Source organism: Drosophila kikkawai, chromosome 3R (genome assembly GCF_030179895.1).
Source record: "Drosophila kikkawai strain 14028-0561.14 chromosome 3R, DkikHiC1v2, whole genome shotgun sequence".
In the NCBI taxonomy this organism is placed as follows: domain Eukaryota; kingdom Metazoa; phylum Arthropoda; class Insecta; order Diptera; family Drosophilidae; genus Drosophila; species Drosophila kikkawai.
In genome coordinates, this window is record NC_091731.1 from 35,015,531 (window position 1) to 35,041,126 (window position 25,596).

Genomic DNA, 25,596 nt, shown 5'->3' on the forward strand with positions numbered 1-25,596 from the left:
CGATAGCATTTGAGGTGGTAGTCTAGCTAGTAGCCAAGTCTGGGGGGAAAAACGCTGAATCATCAGCACTAGCCGGCACACCAGCTGATAATTATTGTTATTGTTTTTATTAAAAATGCTGCAATTTCTGAAAGAACTCCCAAAAGTTGAGTTACACGCCCACCTCAATGGCTCCCTGGGCATCGGTAGCCTACGTGATCTGGCCGAGCGGCTGCATGGATCCGCCTCCGAGGAGTTTTCCCAGCTGTGCCAGCGTTTCATCCGATTCGACAGGGACTCGGACTTGGATGCTTGCTTCGAGAAGTTTGCCTTTGTCCACGAGTTGACCTCCACGGCGGAGGGTCTGCGATATGCCACTGAGCTGGCGATTCGGGATTTTGCCCGCGACAATGTGCAGTACTTGGAACTGAGGACTACTCCCAAGGCGAATGGAAACTATTCTCGCAGAGAGTACCTTCAGCACGTGCTCGAGGCGATCGGGGAAGCAAGGAAAATATACCCCAATATCCTGGTGAAGCTACTGCCCTCCATAAATCGTGCGGAACCCGTGGCCGTGGCGGAGGAAACCGTATCCCTTGCCCTGGAGTTCGCACAGTCCCATCCGGATTTGATCTTAGGCATTGATCTTAGCGGCAATCCTGGCAAGGGAAGGTTCTCGGACTTTGCTCCGATACTGTCCTTGGCCCGGGACCAGGGATTAAAGCTGGTTCTTCACTGTGCGGAGATCGAGAATCCCGTGGAAGTCAAGGAAATGCTGAATTTCGGAATGTCTCGCTGCGGCCATGGAACCTTCCTGACCCCAGAGGACATAGCACAGCTTAAGAGCCGTAATACAGCCATCGAATGCTGTCTCACGAGTAATATCAAGTCGGGTACCGTGCCCAGTTTGGAGGAGCATCACCTTAAGCGGCTTATGGAGGCAGATGCCCCAAAGGTGATTTGCACGGACGACAGTGGTGTCTTTGATACCACTTTAACGCAGGAGTTTCTGCTGGCCAAGGAGACGTTTGGATTGACTCGGGATCAGTGTGTTGCCCTGACCTTGGAGGCAGTGCAGCATTCCTTTGCCAGCGTTGAAGAGAAACAAGTGATGGCGGCCAAGGTGAAGAAATACGTAGACAGCTGGCAGTAATAAAGATTGATTAGAGAATGAAAAAGTTAACGATTTCAGAAGATGGTTAAAGTAATAGTTACTTTCTCAGGGATATAAACTTTTTGATTTTTATACCTTTGCAGGTTATTATAATTTTATATAAATTTCCATGTAAAAATATTTAATATTTACGGTTTTCTTGAAAGGAAATTATGATTTTATTAAGTGAAGCAATCATTTGCGACCCTATAAACCATATATATTCTTGATCAGCATTAACAGGCGAATCTTTCTAGCCATGTCCTGCAAGAAATAATTTTTTGGTCATTTTTTCAAAAATTGATAAGGGGTTACATCATTAAAATTCTCAAAAATCGACCTAAAATTCGATTTTTTTAAATTTAAAATTTAATATGCAGATTTCTTAAGCTAGAAAAAACTAGCATAAAAATGCTTACCGAATTGATTTTGATGCTTTTTTGGCTAAGTTATGATATTTTTAAGTTTTGAATTTCCCAAAAAATTAAAAATTTTCAACGTGTTTTCATATACTCTGAGATATAAGCTTTTGTTATTATTTTAGAATTATGGTATACATTTTATGAAAATCGGCCAACTGTATCATATAGCTGCCATAGAAGCGATTGGTAAATGTATAGACATTTAATTCGGAAAGCTGTTCTAAGTAAGTTTTTCTAAGCTTAACAAAACTGCTTACTCAGTTTTATTGAAATACTTACCTGTCATTTTTATATAATTTAATTTTAATTTGCAAAGAATGCAATTTTTTTGTGAAGGCGGCATTTATTTGGGATCGTTTGGGGAAAAATCCAATTATTTTTAAAGCAAAATCTAAATTTTTAAATTTGTTTTCTGAATTTTAAACATTTTTTTCGGATGTTTTACAATTCTTCTAAATTTTTAAAAAATTGTTCTAAATTTTTAAAATTTTTCTGAATTTAAAAATTTTTTTTCTAAGTTTTTAACAGTTTTTAGATTTTTTATTTTTATTTAAGAATTTTTTTAGAATTAAACAATTTTTTTTTTAAATATTTTAACTGCCAAATTTGAATTTGAATTTAACTGTCAAATTTGAATTTAACGACGATCAGTTTCAGTGTGCCCAGGTGCAGTTGTAAAATAACACCTAAATTTGGATTCAAAAGGTTTGAGTCTCCGCTTACTTGCGCCGGCTCTTAAATGGTTCGAAACTTGGACTTTTTATAACAGTTTATACCAGTTTTCAGCTACTTGCTGCTGATTTCTGTTCGCCTGGTACCCCAATTTGGGAAACGTGCAATTTGTATGGAAATGTTCGGAAATTTGGATGGGCTGCTGCTGTAGGGATGTTGTTGTAAAAAGGTTGTTGTTGCCATAAGCTGTTGTCGGCAACAAATAGGTATAAATGCATAATATGAAATATAACAGTTTATACCAATTATTATTTTAGCCCAAAAGTTTTTATAACAGTTTATACCAGTTTTCAGTTGCTTGCTGCTGGTTTCTGTTCGCCTGTTACCCCAGTTTGGAAAGCGGAATGAAAAGTTTTGCTCACTTCCATCATTGATGCTCACTTCTATCAGTGATGCTCACTTCCATCAGTGATGCTCACTTCCATCAGTGATGCTCACTTCCATCAGTGATGCTCACTTCCAACAGTGATGCTCACTTCCAACAGTGATGCTCACTTCCAACAGTGATGCTCACTTCCAACAGTGATGCTCATTTGCATCAGTGATGCTCACTTCCAACAGTGATGCTCACTTCCAACAGTGATGCTCACTTCCAACAGTGATGCTCACTTCCAACAGTGATGCTCACTTCCAACAGTGATGCTCACTTCCAACAGTGATGCTCACTTCCAACAGTGATGCTCACTTCCAACAGTGATGCTCACTTCCAACAGTGATGCTCACTTCCAACAGTGATGCTCACTTCCAACAGTGATGCTCATTTGCATCAGTGATGCTCAGCTGCATCAGTGATGCTCAGCTGCATCAGTGATGCTCATCTGCATCAGTGATGCTCATCTAGCTATTTTGCATTATTGAGGCAAAATGGCATCTCACTAACTGCCAGTGATGCTGATCTAGCAATTTTGCAATATTTGATGTTTTTTCCATTGTCCACCGCAAGAATGCCCTTCTATTGAGCCTGTTTAAATTATGCCACCCAAAAAAAAAACCGCATCCTCCTCATAAGTCAAAAATAAACTTTTTTTCAAGGTTTTTTATTTACTTCAGCTTTAAAGAAATAAAAGAAGAAAAGGTGAGGTACATATGTATGTGGAAATGTCGGAGGTCGTTTCCAGTGGTTTCGGCTCGGTCTTGGTAGCACCCTCGTCGTGCTGCCCCAGTACCTGGTCCGCTTCTGCTCCTCCTCGTCCTGATCTTCCTTTCCAACGCTCTCTGTCTCGCCATCGGCATCCGCTTTGAGTTCCTGGCAGCTTCCTGCAATTAAATTTAAAAAAGGATAGTTTTTGGGACAAAAAAAAAAGAATATTCAAAAAACGAAAAAACGAATATTTAAAAACATTTCATATTTCGGGACTTCTTGAAAGGAAATTATGATTTTTTTTAGTGAAGAAGTCATTTCCGACCCTATAAACCATATATATTCTTGATCAGCATTAACAGGCGAATCTTTCTAGCCATGTCCTGCAAGAAATAATTTTTTGGTCATTTTTTCAAAAATTGATAAGGGGTTACATCATTAAAATTCTCAAAAATCGACCTAAATTTCGATTTTTTTAAATTTTAAATTTAAGATGCAGATATCTTAAGCTAGAAAAAACTAGCATAGAAATGCTTACAGAATTGATTTTGATGCCTTTTTGGCTTAGTTATGATATTTTTAAACTTTGTATTTCCCAAAAATGATCACTTAAAATTTTAGATAAATGTTGATTTAAAGAATTCAAATATTTTCGGTCTTCTTGAAGAGTATTTATTGTAAAACCAAGATTGTAAATAAGATTAATGTTTTGTTTTTAAATAATAAATGTAATTTAAGCAAACACAACTTCCCTTTATCTCACCCTTAAAAGAAAAAAACAAAAAGGCAATTCCGTTTTTAATATCATTCTTTTTATTCAATATGTAGAAGTATTTAGTTACAAGTTTTGTTCATTAGTTATGTTCATCATCCTTCGTACGTACATATGTGGGTAATAAGTTGTTATGCGTTTCTCTGTTAGATATCATTCATAATTGAAATGAAGTTCGTTCATTATATATCCTTTCCTGCTCTGCTCTGCTCTTTCCATGTGGCATAGTTGGGGGGTGTAGGTGTAGAAGAGGCGTTCAAAATACAATGGAGTTCAAGCATTGGTCAAGAGCGGGCTCTCTTCACTGTCTCGAAGCAAAGTGGACGATTGAATGGGGCAAGGATCGAGTCCTTGAAATTCCAAAGATCAAATAATGGCTCAAAGCGGAAGTTTGTTTTACAAAATAACCATCCACTTCCACTCACCTAAACAGACAGATTTTCAGTTGAAGAGGTTTCTAGCCTGCCTGTGTGGAAATCCCTATATACAGTTTAACTATTTTTGTATACTTTTAGTTTGGTATTATTGCTGTTTTTCTACATGAACTGCGTGCGGCAGCACAGTTTTAGTGTCGTCGTGCTACGAGGATCGACCAACTTAGGAGTTTATGGTGACGAGTTATGTCGAATGGAAATATTACTACCCGGAGCTTGGAGAGCCCAAGTACAAATCTATATACTATTTATATATATATTTATATAAAGGTTTACATTTCTACAATTTGGAAAAATTCTACTAGTTGAAAATGGTATGGTATGGATCTAGCTGTTTGACTCGATTTGGTATTTGGTTTTTCATTCGGGCATTAGGTTTTAGGTTTTAGGTTTCAGGTTTTAACCTTGTCTTTAAGTATGTATAATTTTGTTAAAATTTACGGGCCTGGTAAAAGTGTAGCTTGCCAAGGCTGATAAAAAAATATTTCTTTACTGATTTACTTACTGGCTGCTCATTATAAAAGTTGATCATTTGGGTATACATATCATTGTTATATATAGGACAGCTAGCCTGTTCGTATATAAAAAATGCGCCGTATAAAATGCCTCGAACTTGCGCTCACTTTTGTTGTGCCATTTATACTTTTGTTGTATTTTATTTGTTGTTTAGGTTCTGGAAGGGGGCTATAGGTTATGGTAAGTGTATATTATTTATCTATATTTTTTTATATTCAATGTAATGCCTATGTATGCCTCGCTAATTGCATGCCGTATAATATCAATTTTGATTTCAGATTTGTTGTCATCGCAGCCTTCCATTTATTGAAGCCAATTTGTTGTTGAAACTTGTTGAAGAGATTGAACTTGGGATGTTTTGGTCTATGTTTTGGGGTTAAAGTGGAAATAAATAAGCCAACCAATATCCATGTGCCAATCGGAATCGGTCGAATTGAGAAATAATAAAACGTTTTAGCTTTTTGCTACATAATAAACTTGTTTTTTATTTTTGTTCACAAAGAAATTAGCATTAATCGTATCCTGTATAATAATAATAATAATAAACATAAGAGTCTAATGCATAGTTTAAATCAAATGCTCGAATGCAATGCTGTCCAAATGTTTAGTTATATAACTTGTGCCAATTGCTTGCCGGTTACAAAACTAAGGGTTTTCGCTCTGTTTTTTGTTTTCTGTTTCGGTTTTTCTGGTGTATGTGTTTGAGTGTGTGTTTTTGTGTAACTACAAAATATTCTCGTAATTAATTATTTACTGTATAGTTTTATTTATATGTATGTATATGCTTTAATATATATAATTTATAGTTTTACTTGACGCCAGCCCTAGCATTTGCCATGCTCTTTAAATTTCCAGCCTTCCTCCCATCGTTAGGTTAGCCCTCTCTTTTCTTTTTACAACAAATTACAAATGGTTTATGTTTAGTGTATGGTTTTTAGCTATGTCCTTAGCTTAGTTTACAGGGTTCATTCATCGATCACCGTTCGGCTGTCGAGAAAAATTTTACAAATTTCTGCTTCTGCGCGGTATATATAATATTTACTTTAAATATTTTGGTTACTTTAGGCCCTTCTCGGAGGGGGCATTAATTTGTTTGTTTTTTTTTTTACAATTTAGTTGGCGAAGGAAATCAAATCTCAATGTTTTGTTTTTTGTTCAGCTTTTCGCTTCGCCCAACGTTACAAGTTTACAAGTGTGTGTGGAGTTTACATTTTGTTGTTTACAATTGTGGTTGTTATACTTTATTTTGGGATTTATCTTGATTTTTTTATATAACTTGATCCTTAAACCAAGCGTGCAAAAAATTGTTACGGTAAAAACTGGACGCGTGTAGAAGACGCCAGCTTACGTGTAAATTTCACTGTTTTACATATACATGTTCATTTAAAAACGTCAAGTTCAAAACTAAGTGTAGTACATATTCTCTATTCGCGTGTTTGTATATATAATTATATATATTTTTAAATATTTATAGGGATTCTACAGCTAAGCAGCTCACTGTGTATGTGTGTGTGTTTGTTTGTGTGAGAGTCTGGGTGTCCTGTGTGTATTTTACACATCAAATGTAAACACATTTTCTTTGTTTTTATTTTTTAGTCTACAGAAAGCATCTCTACTTGCATTGTTCATTCAGAGAATCCTAAATACAATGTTCATCTATGGATTATTTAAATTAAAATTATCAGTGCATTGCGCTCTAGAGACAGGCAGTTGACAAGTTAATAACTAATAATTAAAAGGAAATACCAAACAAATAATACCGAGCCCTGCTTACGCGCCGTTTGCTTGAAATGCGCTCACTTTAATTACAATTGCGATGAGGGAGGATAATGGGGATAATGGGTATAATGGATAATGCATAATGGCTGATGATTGGATGGGGGAAATGTACAGAAAATTACAAATGTTCAATGACTGGGTATCCTTTGCTTGCTTGTTATATACAAAACACGACAACGACAACGACGACGACAACAACACGACAACGAAATTGTGTGTACAAAAATATGCATAAATACACTTTACACTTTGGATATCCCAAAAATTGTGTGTTTTACATATGGATCTTTCTCTCTGTGTGTGTGTGTGTGTGTTTCGACGAAACCGACAAAAAGGTCTAAATTCGTTTTTCTTACCACCATCTCTACTAACTCGTTTCAATATTTTTAGTATTTGGAATAAGGCGTCGCGAAGTAGTCTAAAATGTATATCAAAAAATGTACAAAATTCTTGGGGTATTTGTTTACTTTTTACAATATTTCGCTTCATATGTATACACATTTTACAATTTTTTGTTGTTGTTTGCAATTTACAAGTGTTTTTTTTTCGATGACATTTTAAAACAATTTTATACACTTACGTGAGAAGAGGGGAAGTGGGGGAGGGGAGCGAAGGCATTTCAAGCTTCGCACAGCAACAAGCTTTCTGTCTAACATAACAAGGGGTATATCGAAGTCGAAATAAATCATATTTATACAATATTTATCATACAGAGTAAAAAAAAAAAAACAAGAAATATCTAAATCCAAAAGGATTTTGTATAATTTGGAAACATTTTTTGGGTTTTATTGAATTTTGCTTTTATTTGAGGTTGTTTTTTTCTCTCTGTTTCACTTTTCGGGTAAAAATCATTTATAGTTCGGATAACCAAATCATAGTTTCGGTAATCAGTTCTTACTTGGCTAACAAATGGTTTTCTTTACCGGCTATCTGGAGCACAGGACTAAGATCCTGGGGCCCTGGATGCCAGGTAATGGTAATATGCTTAAAAAAAATTATAAATTACATGCGTGCGGGGTATACAGAATATAGAATATGTGTGTTTGTATGAGTTACTTGCGACTTAAAACAAAAAAAGAAATTTACAAAATAAAATATGTATACATTTTACAAAGAACAGTTTTGAAAATATTACATGGTTTACATGGTTTATACACAAATTTTTACATAGTGCAACGTGAATGGGGGGCTGAAGTGTATGAAGAGTGTGTGTGAGGGGGCGTGTCTCGTGTGTGTTTTGTTTCCGTTTCTCGTACTTTCTCTGTTGTTGTTTTTGGTAGCAGCTGCTGGCTCCATAAACAGAATTAATCTACAATCTACACTAAGTGTGGCTCGCGCTGTTTTATTCTTCGTTTTTTTTTTGTTTTGTTATATATTTGAAATGGTTTCTCTCTGTGTAACTCTCTAGGCGCCCGCTCTCCATCGCTCTTTTAGATTCTACATTCTCCTCCGTTCTTCGCTTCTTCTCCTTCGTCTCCTCCTTATCAATTTACAGTCGAAACTTGAATCATTTACAAATAGACTTGCTATATAATCTTTAATTTATACAAAGTTACAACGAAAATGTACGCAGACAAATTGGTTTCTCTGACATTTCGACATTTTTTCTTTACATTTACGATCGTTTTGTGTTTTTTCTTCTTTTTTAAACATTTTATCTTTGATTTCTTTTTGTTTTTTACAAAGTAAACATGCGAGCGCAGTGTACAAATATTTTTGGAAATCTTCTTTCGTGTGTTTTTTTTTTGTGAGTGTGTTGTTATTACTTTTTGTTCGTAAAAATACAAATTTGTTTTTTAGTTTCAGTTGCTAGCTTTTCTTTTTGTTTCCTTAGCTTGGCGTGTGAGTGTGTTTCTCTTGTTTCTCTTTACAAATCTCCGAGAGCAAATCTCCCTCCCTCGCTGCTTGTTTCAATAAATTAAAATTATTATTATATGTACTCTGGTTTGTGGTATGCTTTTTCAGCTCTGTTTAGCCCCTAAAACCTAGTCTGACATTCGAGAAGGATGCCCCCAAGGCATCCCTTGACTACCACTCTTTCCCCGTCCCCTTACAGCACACCGTTGGCCGTGGTTGGGGGTCCTATGGGACCCAAGCCGCTGTTGACGGCCGCCGAGACCACCGAGGATGAGGACTCGGAGGCGGTGGGTGAAGAGGGCTCTACGATCATGGCGCTGCCAGTTCCGTTCTCCTGCACCGAGCAGATGGTGGGCGAAGCCAGGCTGTTGGTGGTGCTGGTGGTTGTGGTGCTGCTGCCGCTGGTGCAGGCCGTGGTTGCTGCTGCCGCGCTGACAGTTGCTGCAGTCGACACCGATGACGAGGAGGCGGCGGGCACTGCTCCGGTGGCTCCTGTGGCACCTGCTGCAGCTGCTCCCGTGGTGCCCACGGAAATGGGATTGGTGATCTTCATGTAGTACTTCTCCAACTTGGCATTGATGTGCTTGCCGTAGGTGTACTTGCGCAAGGCGGCCATGTGTGGCCGGATCTTGGTCATTAGCTTTTTCAGTTGCGTGGGCTCCGAGACATCGATCATCTTTTGGACCACATAGTTGGCATACTGATCCTTCATCATCACGTGCAAGGCGCTGGTGGTGAAGTAAAATGAGTTGGGTTCCCTGGGGGTTTTAATTTACCTTTACTTACTTGTCATTGAAGGTGCAGACCTCGTCAATCAGGCCTGTGCGTTCTCCTCGAGTGGCATGGGTCACGCACTTCTCCACCACATTCGAGGCGAACTTGTGCTGGGAAAGAACCAGGACCTTGCCACGCACGCTGTTGATCAGAATGGACTTATCCTCCTGCTTGCCGTGCTCTGTAAAGGTAAAGGATATTCCTTATTAGTTGGGAAAATTAGAAAGATTACAAAGATCTCCTTACCCAACACATGCTGAATAACATAGTTGCCATACTGGTCCTGTATCAACTGCTCCGTATGCTCGTGCAGCTCATCCAAAATAGGCGTCGTTTGCTCGGCAGTGCAGTGCTCGAGAATCCTTTGGATCACCCGGCAGCCATATGGATGAGTGCTCAGCGAGTAAACCTGACCCTTGAAGGCATTGATGATGAACTGCAGGGCCACTGGGTCCACGCACTCGATGCACTTCTGCACGACATGATTGCCGTTCTGGTCCTTGACGCACTTTAGGACATGCCCGTCCAGCTCGTGCACAATCTCCTGCTGCTGCTCCGGCGAGATGCTCTCCAGCGCCTTCTGGATCACCCGACAGCCGTACATCTGCAGCGCCAGCTGCAGCACATGACCCTTGACCTGCATGCCCAGCGTGTTCTTCTGCTCGGGAGTGCCAAACTCAAAGAACTTCTGGATGACATAGTTGCCAAAGACATCGGTCATCAGGCTGTAGGCTGCGCCCAGAATCTCGCTGAATACCATTTGCTTTTCGGCGGCCGTGGCCCGCTCCAGCTTCTGCTGGATGAACCGGGAGCCATGCTGATCTTGCGAGAACTCCACAATGTGGTTGACGAGATCGCGCAGCTGGAGATTGGGATACCGCTGGTTGCGGAAGTCCTCGAGTAGCCGCGATCGCCCCGGCTGGGGGGCACCTCCGACTCCGCCGCCAGCTGCAGCCACCGCTGCCGCTGCTGCGGCCGCCGTGGCGGCCACTTGTCGGGAATTGGCGGCCGCAGCTGCTGCCGCTGCTGCTGCCACGGCTGCGGTACCCGGTATAGCCAGGTGATTCGAGAAGAGCGAGCTGTTGGACCCAAACATGTTGTTGGCAGCCGCGGCCACCGCTGCCTGGGCAGCTGCTGCCGTTGCCGGCAATCCCACGGCGGCGGCTAATTGCTGCTGCTGTTGCTGTTGCTGCTGCTGTCGCTGGCGGGACTCGGCGCCCGGAGCTCGACTGCCCAGCAGGCAGGACTGTGCCGACGGTGGCGGTGTGAGTGGTGCGCCCAACGGACTGGCCGAGGCATTGCCTGTTCCCGCACCGAGGGCACCATAAGCTCCGCCTGCCGCTCCCGACATTGCTCCTGGCCACTTGCCACGTGCTGCTGCGGCGGCTGCGGCTGCAGCAGCTGCTGCTGCCTGGGCCACTGAGCTATTCACCGCACTGGCCGCCGCCACGCCGCTGCTGGTGTAGTCCATTGCCGAGGGACTGAAGGCGGAGGTGCTGCGGTCAAAGGAGTCGCGGCGACCCGACAGCGAGCTCGTGTTCAGGGCGAGGCCTGGAAAGGAGGGAAAAAGTGGGTTGAAGTTAATCTTAGGTAATGGAATCTTAGGTACATGGAAGCTTGTTTATAAAATTATAGATTTTTAAGGACTCCTAATGTGCTTATAATTTTTATATAAGTTATATATTTATAATTTATAATGTTTGTATATAATTTACTTTTTAGGTAATGATAGAAGCATATGCAGGTTGTGAAATGTAATTAATTTAATAAAAAAGAAAGAAAAAACAACCCAAAGACTTTCTACTACATCTTTATTTCGTATCCTCCTTCTAATTGCTCAATCCTAAAGCCCTAGCCCGTGACAATCAATCTGCAAATGAAAAAATCGAAGGCCCGTAAAAGCTGGTCGCACTTTCAATTGAGTTTAAAGTTTACAGCCTTCAGCAGAACATCAATTCGAAGCTGGCCCAGATATATATATATCGTATTTAGTACTCTCCCCAACTGCGTTCATTTGGTAATTAATCGAGGGAAGCGACTCGGTGACGAGCAGGCCATTTTGATGCGCCTGTAAAACTTAATTGCCTTGGCTTTAAGGCGCAGCTGCTTGGCTTAGTTTTAGTCACTTGGCCATTTGGCATTTGCAGGGATCTCTTGGTTCTCCGTTTCTCCTATCCTGCATCCATTCTAGTCCCCTTTCACTACCCCCGCCAGGCAGTTTTGCCCAGTTCCTAAGCCATAATGTACAGCATTAATGGTGCGCACACATGAGGCTGACTAGCCTGGCTGCAAGGATATGTAAAAGGATACAAGTGGGCGGGCTGAGGCAGCAATAAGTGGATGTAGCTGGGCGGGAAGACGGTGCCAACTTGATTGATGTTGTAATCTGTCACTGGCATTTGATTTGCCATCTCTAAAGCGGGGAAAGTTGGCGAGAAAAGATACAAGAGAAAAGGAAGAGCGAGGAGAGACATTGAGGGATTTACAGGCATCTCCTTCTTCGTATTCTTCTCTCTTTGCAATTCTAGTTTTCCCAAGCAATGAGCCGGAAATGTGCGACTCGGCAAAAAAGCGAAAGTCTCTACTCTGGCTGGCTGCAGGCCTCCTTCGACCATAATAAATTCATTCCCAACCCCAATCCATCAGATTCTGTTGCATTTCGCCCCCGAAAGGGAACTCCAAATTAATTGCACAAATTTATAAAATTAAGGGAAAGGCGGAAAATGCGCACATAAATGCGGCCAGGGCGCATTAAGTTATTTAACAACTAAGGCAACAACAGCTGCGCAAAAGGGTTGCAGCCGAGTTCCAGGTGGGGGTGGCCCTGGATAGCTGCAAGGACTCGGTCCAACTCGGGGGTTTTCCGTGGAGGCAGAGGAAGAGGAGAAGGAGAGTAAGAGAAGGTGAGGGCCGTAAATGTCAACACACAGTGTGCGCAATTTGTTGACCGAGTTATTAAGCAATTTGTAGAAAGTTGCAGAGTGGTGTGGTGGTGGTGTTGTTTGGTAAATAATATACAATGTCGCCACTGTTTGTTCCTAAAACCTAAAGTGGAGCACAGGCGTTAGCAGGTGTCGCGAGGAAATCAATAGTGACAGGCGGCAGAAAGGAAAAACAAATCACTATTAGGTAAGTTTGTTGCTTAAATGATGATGAACAAGAAAGAAAACTTTCATATAATAATTTTTGAGTAAATGAAATCTTAAAAATATAATAACTAAGCCAAAAAAGCAGCAAATTCACTTCTGACAAATGTTCTATGCTAGTTTTTTCTAGGTTAACAAACATGCATCTTAAATTTAAAATTTTAAAAAATCGAATTTTAGGTAGATTTTTGAGAATTTTAATGATGTAACCCCTTATCAATTTTTGAAAAAAGTAACATAAAATTTGTTTTTGCCGAACATGGCTAGAACGATTCGCCTGTTAATGCTGATCAAGAATATATATGGTTTATAGGGTCGGAAATGACTGCTTCACTCAAAAAATCATAATTCCCTTCAAGAAAACCGGAAATATTAAAATTTTTAAAAAGGATAATTTTTGGGAAAATCAAAGTTCAAAAATATCATAACTATGCCAAAAAGGCATCAAAATCAATTCGGTAAGCATTTCTATGCTAGTTTTTTCTATCTTAACAAACGTGCATCTTAAATTTTAAATTTAAAAAAATCGAATTTTAGGTCGATTTTTAAGAATTTTAATGATGTAACCCCTTATCAAATTTTGGAAAAATGGCAAAAATATGACTTTCTTTCGGACAGGGCCAGAAAGACGCGCCTGTTGATTCTGATCAAGAATATATATGGTTTATAGGGTCGGAAATGACTGCTTCACTAATAAAATTATAATTTCCTTCAAAAAGAACGGAATTATTAAAAGGATACTCTGATATTAAAAAAGTATACTAAATAAAGCAACAATTAAAGCCACACTTTAACTGCGGCTGCATTTCCGTTACTTTGAAGCTGGGCTTTAGCACTAATTACATTTCATATAATGCCTCTTTAAACCGTTTTTTTCATAGCCTACTTAACAGCGCTTACAAAGTTGCCCGAGCCGAGAATAGTTTTGCCACGACACCCAGGCAGCCTCCCCACTCTGCCCACTCTCACGACCTTTCTCCCGACATTTAAATGACTCGCAGTTTTAATGCGTTTTCACTTTTTCTTTTTTTTCCCACGCATTGTGTGTGTGTGGGCGAGAGAGATAGAGAGCCAGCGGGAGACGTGTGCATAATGTGCACGTGTGTGCATTTATAATTCATAAAATCATTACATTAAGCTAAGGACACGGGCGGCCAAGTGTCGTCCTCGTCTCGTCTCGTCTCTCGACTCGTCTCTCTCTCTCTGTTTCTCTCCAATCCCCACGCTTTCTCCTTATTTGCGGAACGTGTGCATAAACCACAAAATGTCGCCTGCAATAAACTTGGCGTCTTTTTAATGCCACCCACACCCAGAGACGCCTGCTCCACCCCTCAGCCACGTTACAGCCATGGATTCATAGGCACTGGGAACAAAAACTTTGCATTTGAAAAACTTTAGCTGAATTCTTAGCATAAATTATTAAACAAAATTAAATTTATATATTTAATTTCCATATTTCTCTTTGATAGAGTAAAAAATCCTTTTAATTTTAGAGAATCTTGTACGATTTTAGAACTTTATTAGTAGTTCTTTAGAACCTTTATTCTTTTTTAAAAATCTTTATATAATATAATCTCTTTCCCCTGCTTTTCTGTTTAAATTTCTGCTCAGTGTACACATATGGTTGCAGTTTCATTTGGCAAATGGTCTCCCCAGCCAGCAGCTCTCACTCACGATTCGAGTTGAGACTGAGGGTCGTGTCGTCAGGCCGTGTTCCCCTGTTTCATGTTCTCTGCGAGGAAAGGAGGCTGCAATATTCCACCTTATTTACAGCATCATCCTCCCCCCAAAAATCCAGCCAGCAGCCAGCGTCCCGCACAAATTGCATGAATAATTCCCTTTAGAATTGCGCAACTACTACACGCACCTGTCTAACAGAAAGCCCGTCCAGGATATAAAATAAACAGACTGAACAGACACACTGGATGGATACTTGCACGAACTCCAACACTTTCATTGATGCAAATTGTTTGTGTTTTTCCCCCGTCTGCATTTGAAATTTCATCCTATGTCTCGAGAGCCGCCAAATTAGTTGCAATTTAAATGCAAGAATTAAAACTTCTACCGACTTTCCCGCTGGCTGTCATTAAACTGAACATTGCATTCGGGATTTCGCATTTAGTCCTTTCGCTTACTGCCACCAGAACTTTCAAGTTCCTCCCACCTCCCGCTTTCTGACTGCTGCCTGCCTTTGGCAGTTAAATTGCAGTCACTGTTGCCGACAGATAAAAGTTTGCTTTAATTTACTTAAAATCGAGTTAGTTGCTAGTTTTTAATTGCCAGATTGTTAGGGTTTACTTTGAAGCTACAATTAAAAGTAAATAAATGTTTAATTTCTGTCTGTTTGAATGTCAAATGTTAAGTGATTATTACTTATTTCTATTAAAAAGAAACAAGTTCAAGGATTATAAATGTAGCAAGAAAACTAAGATTGATTTATGTTTCTTAAAGGAATCAAATTTAATTTGAATTATAAATATTGAGAGTTTAATTTCAATTAGAAAAGGACATTTGTTTGAGACTTTAATGATTAAAATATTATTTATAAATAGTATAATTTGAAAATAATATCCTTAAAGGAAGAACAGTGATTTAATCGATAAAATACTAATAGTCTTAATAGATTTCCACTGTTATATAAACCCTTGCTTTTATTTTTGTTGTGCGGCGCTGCTGCAATCCCATTTGCATTGCGTCACGCATACGCCGTGTGGTACACATCATTGAGACTTTCATTAAGCGTAAAGTGCACACAACACACGACCACCGACAAAACACCTACCGACACCGCAGCAAGTGTCAGGCTCCGGCTGTTCCTCCTGCCCAGCTTCCTACTCCTGTTCCTGCCCTGGCTGCTGTTGCTCCATCTGTTACTGCTCCTCTCAGCCCCCTTCCTTATATCACCCTTATCCTGTCCTGTAAGCCAGCACAGCAATTGACATTTTACAAAATAAACGAATTCATTTGCACAAAAGGCTGACGGAGAAAGCAGAGGGGAAGGAGGAGCAGGAGGAGGAGGTACAGGAGCAGGAGCAGTAGCAGGAGGAAGAGGTACAGAAGCAGGAGCAGTAGCAGGAGGAGGAGAAGGGACAGGAGCAGGAGCAGCAGCAGGAGAAACAGGAACAATGTGCTGTATTGTAGGTAAAGTGGTGGTTTCGATGGAGCTTTCACTTTCCCCGCAGCCACCAGATTGCATCCTGCAACCGGTACCCAGGGTACCCTGTTTCTGATGCAATCACATGTTGCCAACATGCGAAAGGTGTACATAATAATTTAGCCTGGAAAAAGGGAGGATGTTTGCTCCTGCTGCTACTGTGCTCTCGTGCTGTGCTGCTGCTGCTGCTGCTACCCTCATTGTTTTCAAGGCAATGGCCAAAATGGGTTTGGCGGTTGCAAAGTCAAGCAGCTTTCCCACAACCGAAATGCTTTTTGCCACCCCCTTTTGGGGCCAGGCCAAGGCGCATTAACGTTTGTAATTGCAGCTTGTCTGTGTGACACAAAAGGGGATCTCCCGCTGCTGTTCTCCTTCAGTCAGCCAGCCACTTAAAACAATATAATCTCCATTAAAAAGCCTTTTTGACATTGCACACGAACAGACAGCCAGACGGATAGTAGTTAGAGGGATGTGTTCACTGTAAGGCATCGATTGCACAACATAATGAGTGGGTTGCTGCTGCTGCTGCTGCTGATGAGGATGAGACCGAGATGAGAACGAGGACGAGAATGCCATCTGCCATGCTGCACTTGTTAGTGGGGATTTGTGCCAGCGGAGGACAAACTGTGGGTGCCATGTGCTAATTGTAATTGAGATGAGAATGTGCAAGCGGAATGGTTGCTACACTGCAGTTGAAAATTGTGGGAAATAATTCCTAAATGAGCTGTATAAAATCAGGATTAGTTCTTACACAATTCAGAGGAAAGAATATCTAACAAATTGAAGTTTATTTTATATTCAAAATATATCTTTAAATTCAAAACTATTCCTCTCAGTGCACCTAATCCAAATAGGTAGCGTAGGCGTGGCTTCTCTGTGCACATGTGGCACACTCCTCGAGAGACCCTTAGCCTAATCACCTGCATCATCGCAGTTTACTAGTTTTCCATGTCAGGGCTTGACTTGCGTCTCAAAAGCGAATTGGATTTGAATTCGAATTGAATTTCCCCCACTCGTGTTCGAAACCAAATCTGAATTACTTAACTCGAGGACTCTTAAAGAGCCAAGCGAGCGCGGCGGCATTGCCTTTAAAAAATGCAACGTGAAAAACAATTTAAGGCAACAAAAAAGGCAGAAAAAAGAATTGAAATACGTAATCACTCATACGTCATGTTCCCGCGGAAAAACTGGAAACTTCATTAAACTGCCATATGAGGCAAAATGAATTAACGACATAATAACGCCAGAGCGCTCCCTGAACAACTCCTTCTCACTCTGTGTGCCTTATCCCGGGAAATTCGTTAATGGAAAGAGCGCTTTTGCATGCGGTCGGAAAATAAAAAGCGGTAGGTGGAAAGCGTAATAATTGATTTCGCCTGATTGTTAATGGAGTTAATGGAGCTGTCCAGCTTTTTCCGAAGCCTGTAAAGTTCAGATGGTGAAGCGCACTTTAAGCAATTTAAGTTTATATTTCGTTTACATTCTCACTTGACCCCAAAATAGGTGCAAGGATACAAAATCGTAGACATTGTTTTTGTGGCAGACAGTTTTAGCACAAAAGTGTAAACTTTCATTGCCTGACGACTGCTGCTGTTATTGCTGTTATTAATTATAGTTTGAAATTCTATAAATTTACAACAATGGCAGGGAATTGGCAAAAACAATGATAGGCCCCAGAAGCTATTCCATTTCAAATTGTTATTTTTGGGCACAGACAGACAAACTATTTGGAGGATATGTTCTAAATTAATAGTTTATGCAGTGTTTAAGTTGGAGAATTTAACTGCTAACTACTAGTACAATATTAAATATGTATTGTATTTTAAAACAATTTAGAAACTTCTGTCTGTTCTTTAAAAATTTACTTGTAGAAAATACCAAGACAAAACATTGCTTAAATTTATATATTCATATCCTCAACAAATTCCATAAAATTTTCCCTGCATAAACCGAGACACAACTATCAAAGTTTTCTCTCCTTTTGCAATGTGAAACATTTTCCCTGCTGGAAAATTCCCCCCCAAACTCATCGCGTTACATTTAAAATTGCATGAGTCAGTAGTCGACGTCGTCGTCGTCGTGAGTTTTGCAGTTGCCTTCGCCTTTGCTCTGCTGGCAATAATAACATTTTGCGTGCTGGCATGCAATTGTTGTTAGTTTACTTCTTCTCGATGGCTCTTCTGTGCATTAGATATGTATAGATGCATGTACATACATACGTATGGAAAGCAGCTGAATTTACTGACACAAACAGTTGGGTTTTCATGGCTTTCCCTCGTCATCATCATCATCATGTGCAATGCATTCGCATTCTAGGCTACCAACTAATGCTAAATGCATGTATGCCCTGTAATTGATACTTGGGGAGCTATCAAAATGTATGCTTTGGGAATACAATGCAAGTGTTAATGTTTTATGCTCTTAAATTATAAAAATGTATGAAAAAAAAACCCTCAAAAAACCTACAGCAAACTATTTATATATATTTTCTACTCCTTCCATAGGTTTTTCCTACAACTAATATACCTTACTGGGTAACCAGAGCATTTATTACTAAATAATCGAAATGATAATTTGAATTTATAAATTGTTATAGTATTATTATAACTGAAGTCTGAAGAGGGAGCTGACAAGGCTCCTCCCAACCTTTGTTCTATTATTACTATTATTGTTATTATTGTTGTTGTTTGGATACATATTCAAAGACATTTTGCAGGCTCGAAAATTACTGTTTACGAGCTTGAGATCCTTCTAATACAAAGGGAATTGTTAGATAAACAGAGATTAATGGCTATACAGATATACAGGCTGTACAAGGAACGAACGGGTTTGGTCAATTGATGTTGATGAAGATATGCCACACTTTACACTAATTACAATTTGTGATACAGGTGAGTACACTGGGCGAAATGAGCGATAGATTTTTATAATTCTAAGAAATGTAATTGAGGAATGAAAGAAACTTTTTAAAGTTATTGTAAATATGTTTTTCTATTAAATATAAATTGTTTTTTTCAAGAATTTAAAGACAAATTTCTGACTGTTGTTGAACATTTGTTGTTTTGGAAACGATTTTGGTAGAATTATAAAATAAGGAGCCTTTAAATATCAATCATACGCCACGTGGCCCAAGTTTAATCAATTTACTGAATTTAAATATATCACTGAACTCTATAAATTTTATAAAAGCCACTCATTTCACCCCACTGTTCTGCACTTGGATGATGTTTAGTGGACTTACCTCCGACACTGGAACCGTTCTGTTGCGAGTAGAGATTCTGCTGGGCCGTCTGCGGCTGTGGTTGATATAGCTGCGGTCCCTGAGGGGGCGGGGGACCGGCACGGGCGGCGCCCGGCGGTACAAGAACGGGGGCGGGGCTGACCAGGCGCATGGGTGTACCGGTGCGGGGTCCTCCCATCAGCAAGGAGCCTGTGTGATCGAGGAAGGCCGGAATCACCTGCGGCACGGCACGATATTTTACACGATGGCGATTTCGATTTGTACAGGGTTAGATTTTGGTTGTTTTGGTTTTGTAGGTCGGTTATGGGAGAACGTGTTGTTGATGATGTGAGTACAAAAAAGAGAAAGAGAGAGAAAAGAGAAGAGAGACAGAGCATAAATATACAATGTTGCAGGGCTAAGTTTCCGTTTTCGGCTACTGAACAAGAAAAGCTGATTTACATTATTATTCTTTTGTTTTTGTTCTTTTTAATTTACATATTAAACATATATTTTCCTTGATTATTTACTTTTTTTAAATAAAATATATTAATCTCTGCTTTGGGCTAATTTTAAATCTATAAATGTACAGAATCTTTTATAAAATCAATTTAGTGTTTATGTAATTTCCAAGCGTATAAATACAATACAAATTATGTGCTTTTTTGGACATGTTTTTCTACCAATTTTCGTTAAATATTTAAAATGTTTATAGATGATTTTCAACTTTTTCTGGCTAAGTTTATTAATTAGGCAGCTTTATTTTTATGAACGCTAATGTAAAGCCCTTTTTCATGTTTGTCTCTCTCTTATTTACACCTTATGTACATCCTGTTTTTGGGGACTTTGGGGGGGCAGGACCAGCACCTGGCCATCTCAACTCACCTGGTAGGGCTGATTCTCGGCACCCTGCTGCGAGGGTGTGAGGGGGCGTCGCGGCTGCGTTCCCTGCTGCGGGATCAGATTGCCCGGATACATGCCCCAGGGCGCCACGCCATAGTATTGCGGCATCTGGGCAGCGGCAATCATGCCCATGTACGGGGCAGCCTCCTGGCCCGGATTGATGACGTAGGGCGTGGCCTGTTGGGCTGCGTAGGCGGCATTCTGCTGCGCCTGCTGCTGTGCGGCCAGGAACTGCTGCGAGGCTGCTGCCATTTGCATTTGTTGTTGTTGCTGCTGCTGCTGCTGCTGCGACTGTTGCAGGGTCCCGTTGGGTGCACCAGGAACGGGGGGAGCGCCAACAGCTGCCGCTGCACTTGCTGCGGATGTGGCCGCTGCTGCGGCTGCTGCCACCGCTGCCGCATTTGTGGCAACTGCAGCAAGGCCAGGATTCTGCGAGCGGAACAGTTGCTGCAAGGAGAGAGAAGAGGAACTGCTGGTTAGTTTGTGTCTTTATTGGTTTAATTATTATCAATAAAGTCCTGTGAGTACCTCGAGTTGCTTCAATTATATATAAATATTTTTAATTAAATATATTTAACTCTGCTTCAGTAAGCCCGGCTTACGTTTCCTCCATAAAGGGTAGCTGATAAAACGCCACAAGCCAATCACATGTATTTAACATAACTCCCTTGTGATTTCCTGGAATTTTTCTTTTTTAATCATTTTTCCTGCCAATAAATCCCCCTTTTATCCGGCATAACTGTTGTTGTTGTTGCTGTTGCCGGCGGATTTCTCTTTTGGCTTACGTGAAACCGTCGTCGCTTAATAGGGCGCAACATATCGCAGCTGGCTGTGACTATTCGTCATATCAAGTATCCGCCCCGTTGCCATAAGGATTTCTCAACAGATCCAGTGAGCTCCTGGGCTGCTGATGCAGTGTTGTTCTAGCAGCCCACACCCACCCAGAGCACACACGTGTAACATGATAAAGTGTTTTCAATTGGAAAATTAAATCAAATCCAATCAAATCAGCATGCGATACTTTCGCACACACGGGGATGGATATACATAAAGAGATATATGCGGAGGAGTATGCAGAAAAGAGAGTAGAATAACAAGAAGCAAGCCGTATGGAAAAACGCATGACTGAGTGTTGTGTTACACTGTTTTTCCGGTTGCTGCTGCTGTTGCCTCTTCTGCTGCTCCCAGCCCCTTCTCCCAATATCGTCCTGTTTTATGCCTTGTTTGCTGCATGTAGTGTGGCAAGCAACATATAAAAAAGGTTAAAATCCAACTCAATAAAAAACAGTTTGAAAAAGTTAAAAGTTACATAAAGTGTTTTAAAATTGGCTTTACAGATTGGGCAGTGAATGCGCACTTGTATGTAGGTTAGAGTTTAATTGAAATTAATGCCTTTTTGGCTTAGTTATAATAGAACGTATACCCTGCAAGGGTATATAAAATCTAGACTTGCTAAAGTTAGCTTTCTTCCTTTTTTTAATTTTAAAATTTCGTATTACCCCTTCTCCTTAACACACACTTTTCATTCACTTTTATGTTGCGCCCGAGAATTAGTGGCTTTTCCCTTGGAATTCCAACGAATTGGGAATATTCCCTCGGAAATTTAAATGCAGGTCGTTCTTTGGCATAAATTCTCGCAGTCCCCTTGGAGCCACGCACACCTGTAACTGTATAACTGTACATGCGGGGCCATAATGCTACTATATCTCTGTATGTGTATGTGCATAATGGCTTCAATGGCTCTGCGCCACGCCCCATCCTCGAAAGACAGTACTCCCGCGATAGAGTCTCCTGTCAATTGTTTACACTGCAAAGAACTGTGGAGGAGGAGGGCGATGGTGGCGGTAAACAAAGCGAGCCAAGACGAGAGGGAAGCAAATGGAAGCCAACTGGGGATGCCATTAACATTAAGGCGAGTGCACGAGCCAGAGAGAAAGAAATCAATGTGAATTATTGATGAATGGTGCAGGGAAAAGCAGAACAAAAAGGGCAAATAAAACCGAAACGTGGCAGAAAAAGATGGCAAAGTAAAATAATAATAACACGCAAAACTTTTCGGAAAGGGAACATGAACGGAGCAAACGAGGAGGAGGAGGAGCAGGAGAAAAATGTGGAAATGTGGCGAAGGCGATAAAAAGCAAATATCATGGCCTGCATGCTTTTGGGCGCGTGATGCGTGAGAACAGCACTCGGGGTTCAGTCAGGGACTCAGGACTCCAGGATTCAGGACGACTGCCAGCCACGAGCATGAAATAATAATCAGAAGCCAAATAAGCGTTGAAATCTGAGCCATCGGTTGCCATGGTTCCCCAAAGTCCTCTCATCCCCAGTTGCCCACTTCTTTTCTTCTTAGTTCTCTTTACGATTATTAAAACGAAATTGAAAAACAAAGGGAAAGTGCGTGAAATGGGAGAAGGGCGGTGGTAGAGTGGCGTAAAAGGGGGAGGGAAAAATTATGTAATTTCACGCTGTAAAAGTATGCAACGCTTTGATTTAGTTGCCGAGTGACGTAAGAGCTGCCACCACCCTCTCTGGGAAATCTCACTATAATTCCCAACTAAGGTTTCAGGGCGTCTGGTCACACTTATATCCTTTTCTCAGTAATTTACAACTCCTTTCCTAATAAAATGTTGACCTAAAATTTAACTTTTTTCCTGATTTCCCAATAATTTCATTATTAAAACCCCTTTTCTCTCCCTTTCCATAAATCCCAAAAATCACTGCCCGGCCAGTGTGACCAAAAACTCATTATAAAGCTTTCTTGAATGCGATTTTAATGGCCCTATAAGTCTACATTCCTCCACAGTCACAGTCACTGCAATACCCTCTGATTTATGCAAATGGCTGGGTCAGTGGCAAATTTACGATCCGCACATGACACACTCGAGTTATTGTCCTAAGGCTAACATTACTCAGGGCACAGGGTATTATGGGAATTATGGGGCAGAATTGGACGAGAAGGAAGGAAATTGGCAACAAGTGAGAGAGAAGGAGAAGTAAGTCAGTGGTAGTAGTAGTGAAATTATGGGAAATCCTGACCAAGTTTTCGGTGTCGTGTGGCTCCTTTTTATTTCTGTTTGGATTTCTCTGGTGTTTCTGGTAACCCCTCAGCTTTTTTTTTTGCTTTTTAATTTTTTTTCGTTCACCCCGCGCGCTTTGACATTTTTATTTCATTTCATTTGCACATTACCAAGATGGAAAGGGGGAGCGTGCTTAATAAGCTCCCTGGTGTACAATTTTCAGCGCTCGACTCTCGTAATGGAAATTATAGCTGATGTCATACACAGGGGAAATGCCCTGACTCGGGTCGCATTTCCACTTCTCTCCTTCACTCACTATCTTCAGCACTGGAAGAAAAGTTATGGGTCAGAGTAGGAAATAAAAAAGATTGTTTTTTCTTAGATGTTTAGTTGTTGAAAATAAATCGATCTAAAATAATGTAATAAATATTTCAAGAGATTTTTAAAGTAATTTCTAGGCTTGTAAGAAGCCCTTTTGTTTTTCTTTTAGTGTCCTCCTGTTTTCTGTTTCAGTTTCGTCTCTGTGACGCCCTTCCGAGTGAAAGTGAGTCAACTAACTATGGCAATATGCCCGCTCAGAGCCCCACCCAACTTGTTGCAAGTGGGTCGCCGCCGCCGCCGGTGGCAAAATGGGAAATGTCGAGGGCGGCAGGCTTTTAATGCTGCCTTTGGCTTTGGGCCTGAGTGGATTAGTTAGTTGGGAGTAAGCAGCAGCAGCAGTAGCAGGTGGGGCGCACTCAGCTAGTTGATTTATAATTATGGCCAGGAAAAAAACAGCAGCAGCAGCACTACCACCACCAACGAAAGGCAAACAACAAGCAGACGAGCTCGAGGACCTGGCCAACTGGCTAACTGCCTACTACCTCACCTTGTCTGCGGGAAAGCCGGAAAAGTTTCAAGTGGCATATACACATACAAAGTTGTTCCTTCGTTCGGCTTGATTTGCTGCAATTGGAGTGTTTTGGTTTCTGTTGCTATTTTTATTTTCTATTTTCTTTCCCCAACTGGCTTCCATTTCCACTTTGACATAGTTTCTCTGTTTTGTTTTCCGAGTGGCGGGCATTTCCTCAAGTGTGGATTTTGTTTCAGACAAATAAGGATTTGTTGAAATTATTTCGAATTAGTTGACGCATATTTGGTTTGGATAGGAGGTGGGAAGTTTTATTAAATAAAGTCTTTATTAGAATGGGAATTTTATTGAAAGTAAAATGGGTTTGGTGGTTTTCATAGGAATTTAATAAAATACCATTTTAATATTTATTAATAAATTCTTTCAAACTTATACCATCTTGCCTTCATTTATCATCAATTTGTAAAGCAATATTGCACTTCTGATTGAACAATTTTATTGTTTGAAGATTCCCCTTATTGCTTGTTTATGAACTCCTTTCTCCTATTTGAAATTGAATCCTTTTCATTAAGATTTAAGCACAAGTTGATTGCCTTAAACTACTTGAACTGAATGACTTCTTCGCAGTAAAATCTGGAAATTTCAGCCACTGGCCAGTTGATTTAATTTCCTATTTTTTGCAATTTCCTGACGTCTCCTTGAATTTCTTACTAGCTCACTTTCCTCCTTGCGATGACTGCTGCTGCCATTACTCACGCTCAATGTCTCTCCGGTTGCGAGGACTCTTCCTCCCTCTTGTCTTGCTTCCTCCCTAGCCGGACGACACTCATGAGTTGGCAAGTACTTCAAGTAGAGCTGCGCTTTAATTAAATATCAATTACGCAGAGCCAACCCCTCTGGAGCAATGGAGCTCAAGCTGAAAAGCAATCAATTAAGTGTTCTCCTCGAGAAAGTGTCCATTTCCATTCTCCACCTCCCTCGCTTTCCCGGCAGAATGAGTGCAACTCAAATATTTGTAGTCTGCGCTAAGGCGTAATAAAAACAGAACGCAAATTGAATATGAATGATGGGTGGGGGAGGAGGAGCAGAGCGCCCAGTTAAGCAAAAAAACAAAGAAGAGTGTGTGTGGGAATTTCACCCGCTAATGAAAGGATAGTGACAGTCTGCTCCGGTCTGGATCGGGTCAGGTCCTTTCGCACAAACGACTTGTAAACAAAATTAATGCCACAAACAAACATTAGCGCACTTTCGGCGTGTTCTGTTCCGTTCGCGTTGTGTGGCTCATTAGGCCACCACCCACAAGTGGTCAGTGGAAAGTGGGAAAAAGTGGGGGGAAAGGCGGGATCTGGAGGCGAAAGAGTGGCCCAGCTCGCTGACCATTAAACCGAATTACTTAATGACCGCACGCGTGTGCTTTTGATGCCTACTTTTAGGCTAAGGGCACACCCACATGGACATGTCCAATGCAGAGAGAGAAATAGCAACTAGGACTTTTAAAAGTATATTTTATATATTTTAGAAATTATCTAAAACAAAGTCTAATCATTGAAAGAAAATTCTGATTAATAGAGTTTAAGTTTTCATTTCAATAAAATGTATTAAGTAATAGAAAAGTGCCTTAAAAATTATTCTTTGTGTACATTTTGACTTTCTTTCATTTGAGCTTCGGTTTTCTTTCTTTCTTTTCTGCTGCTGTGTGCGTGATTGCTGTTTGTATATTGCTTTTTAATTTTCCTCGTTACTCGCAATTTCCAACTGAAACGTGAGCCACAAAAGCAAAAAGGAAATATACGAGCAAGGACGA

General features: G+C 40.5%; 2 protein-coding genes across 9 annotated transcripts in view; one reads left to right on the plus strand and one right to left on the minus strand.

Moving 5' to 3' along the window:
• Position 1: 1 nt before the first annotated feature.
• On the plus strand, positions 2 to 1,273 carry Ada (adenosine deaminase-like protein). Its single transcript, XM_017162994.3, has one exon. It carries the CDS (start codon positions 116 to 118, stop codon positions 1,130 to 1,132), a length of 1,017 nt encoding a protein of 338 aa, XP_017018483.1. The 5' UTR covers positions 2 to 115; the 3' UTR covers positions 1,133 to 1,273.
• Positions 1,274 to 8,199: 6,926 nt separating this feature from the next.
• The window catches only part of pum (pumilio), a 190,843-nt gene continuing 173,446 nt past the window's right edge, over positions 8,200 to 25,596 (minus strand). For all 8 annotated transcript variants that reach the window (XM_070287517.1, XM_041774579.2, XM_070287518.1 and 5 more), the window contains 5 exons: positions 19,905 to 20,369; positions 19,041 to 19,257; positions 9,746 to 11,050; positions 9,512 to 9,680; positions 8,200 to 9,453 (listed from right to left, as the gene is read on the minus strand). In XM_070287517.1, coding sequence (XP_070143618.1) covers positions 8,919 to 9,453; positions 9,512 to 9,680; positions 9,746 to 11,050; positions 19,041 to 19,257; positions 19,905 to 20,369 — 2,691 coding nt within the window. In that variant the 3' untranslated portion in view covers positions 8,200 to 8,918. The remainder of the gene's footprint in view (positions 9,454 to 9,511; positions 9,681 to 9,745; positions 11,051 to 19,040; positions 19,258 to 19,904; positions 20,370 to 25,596) is intronic.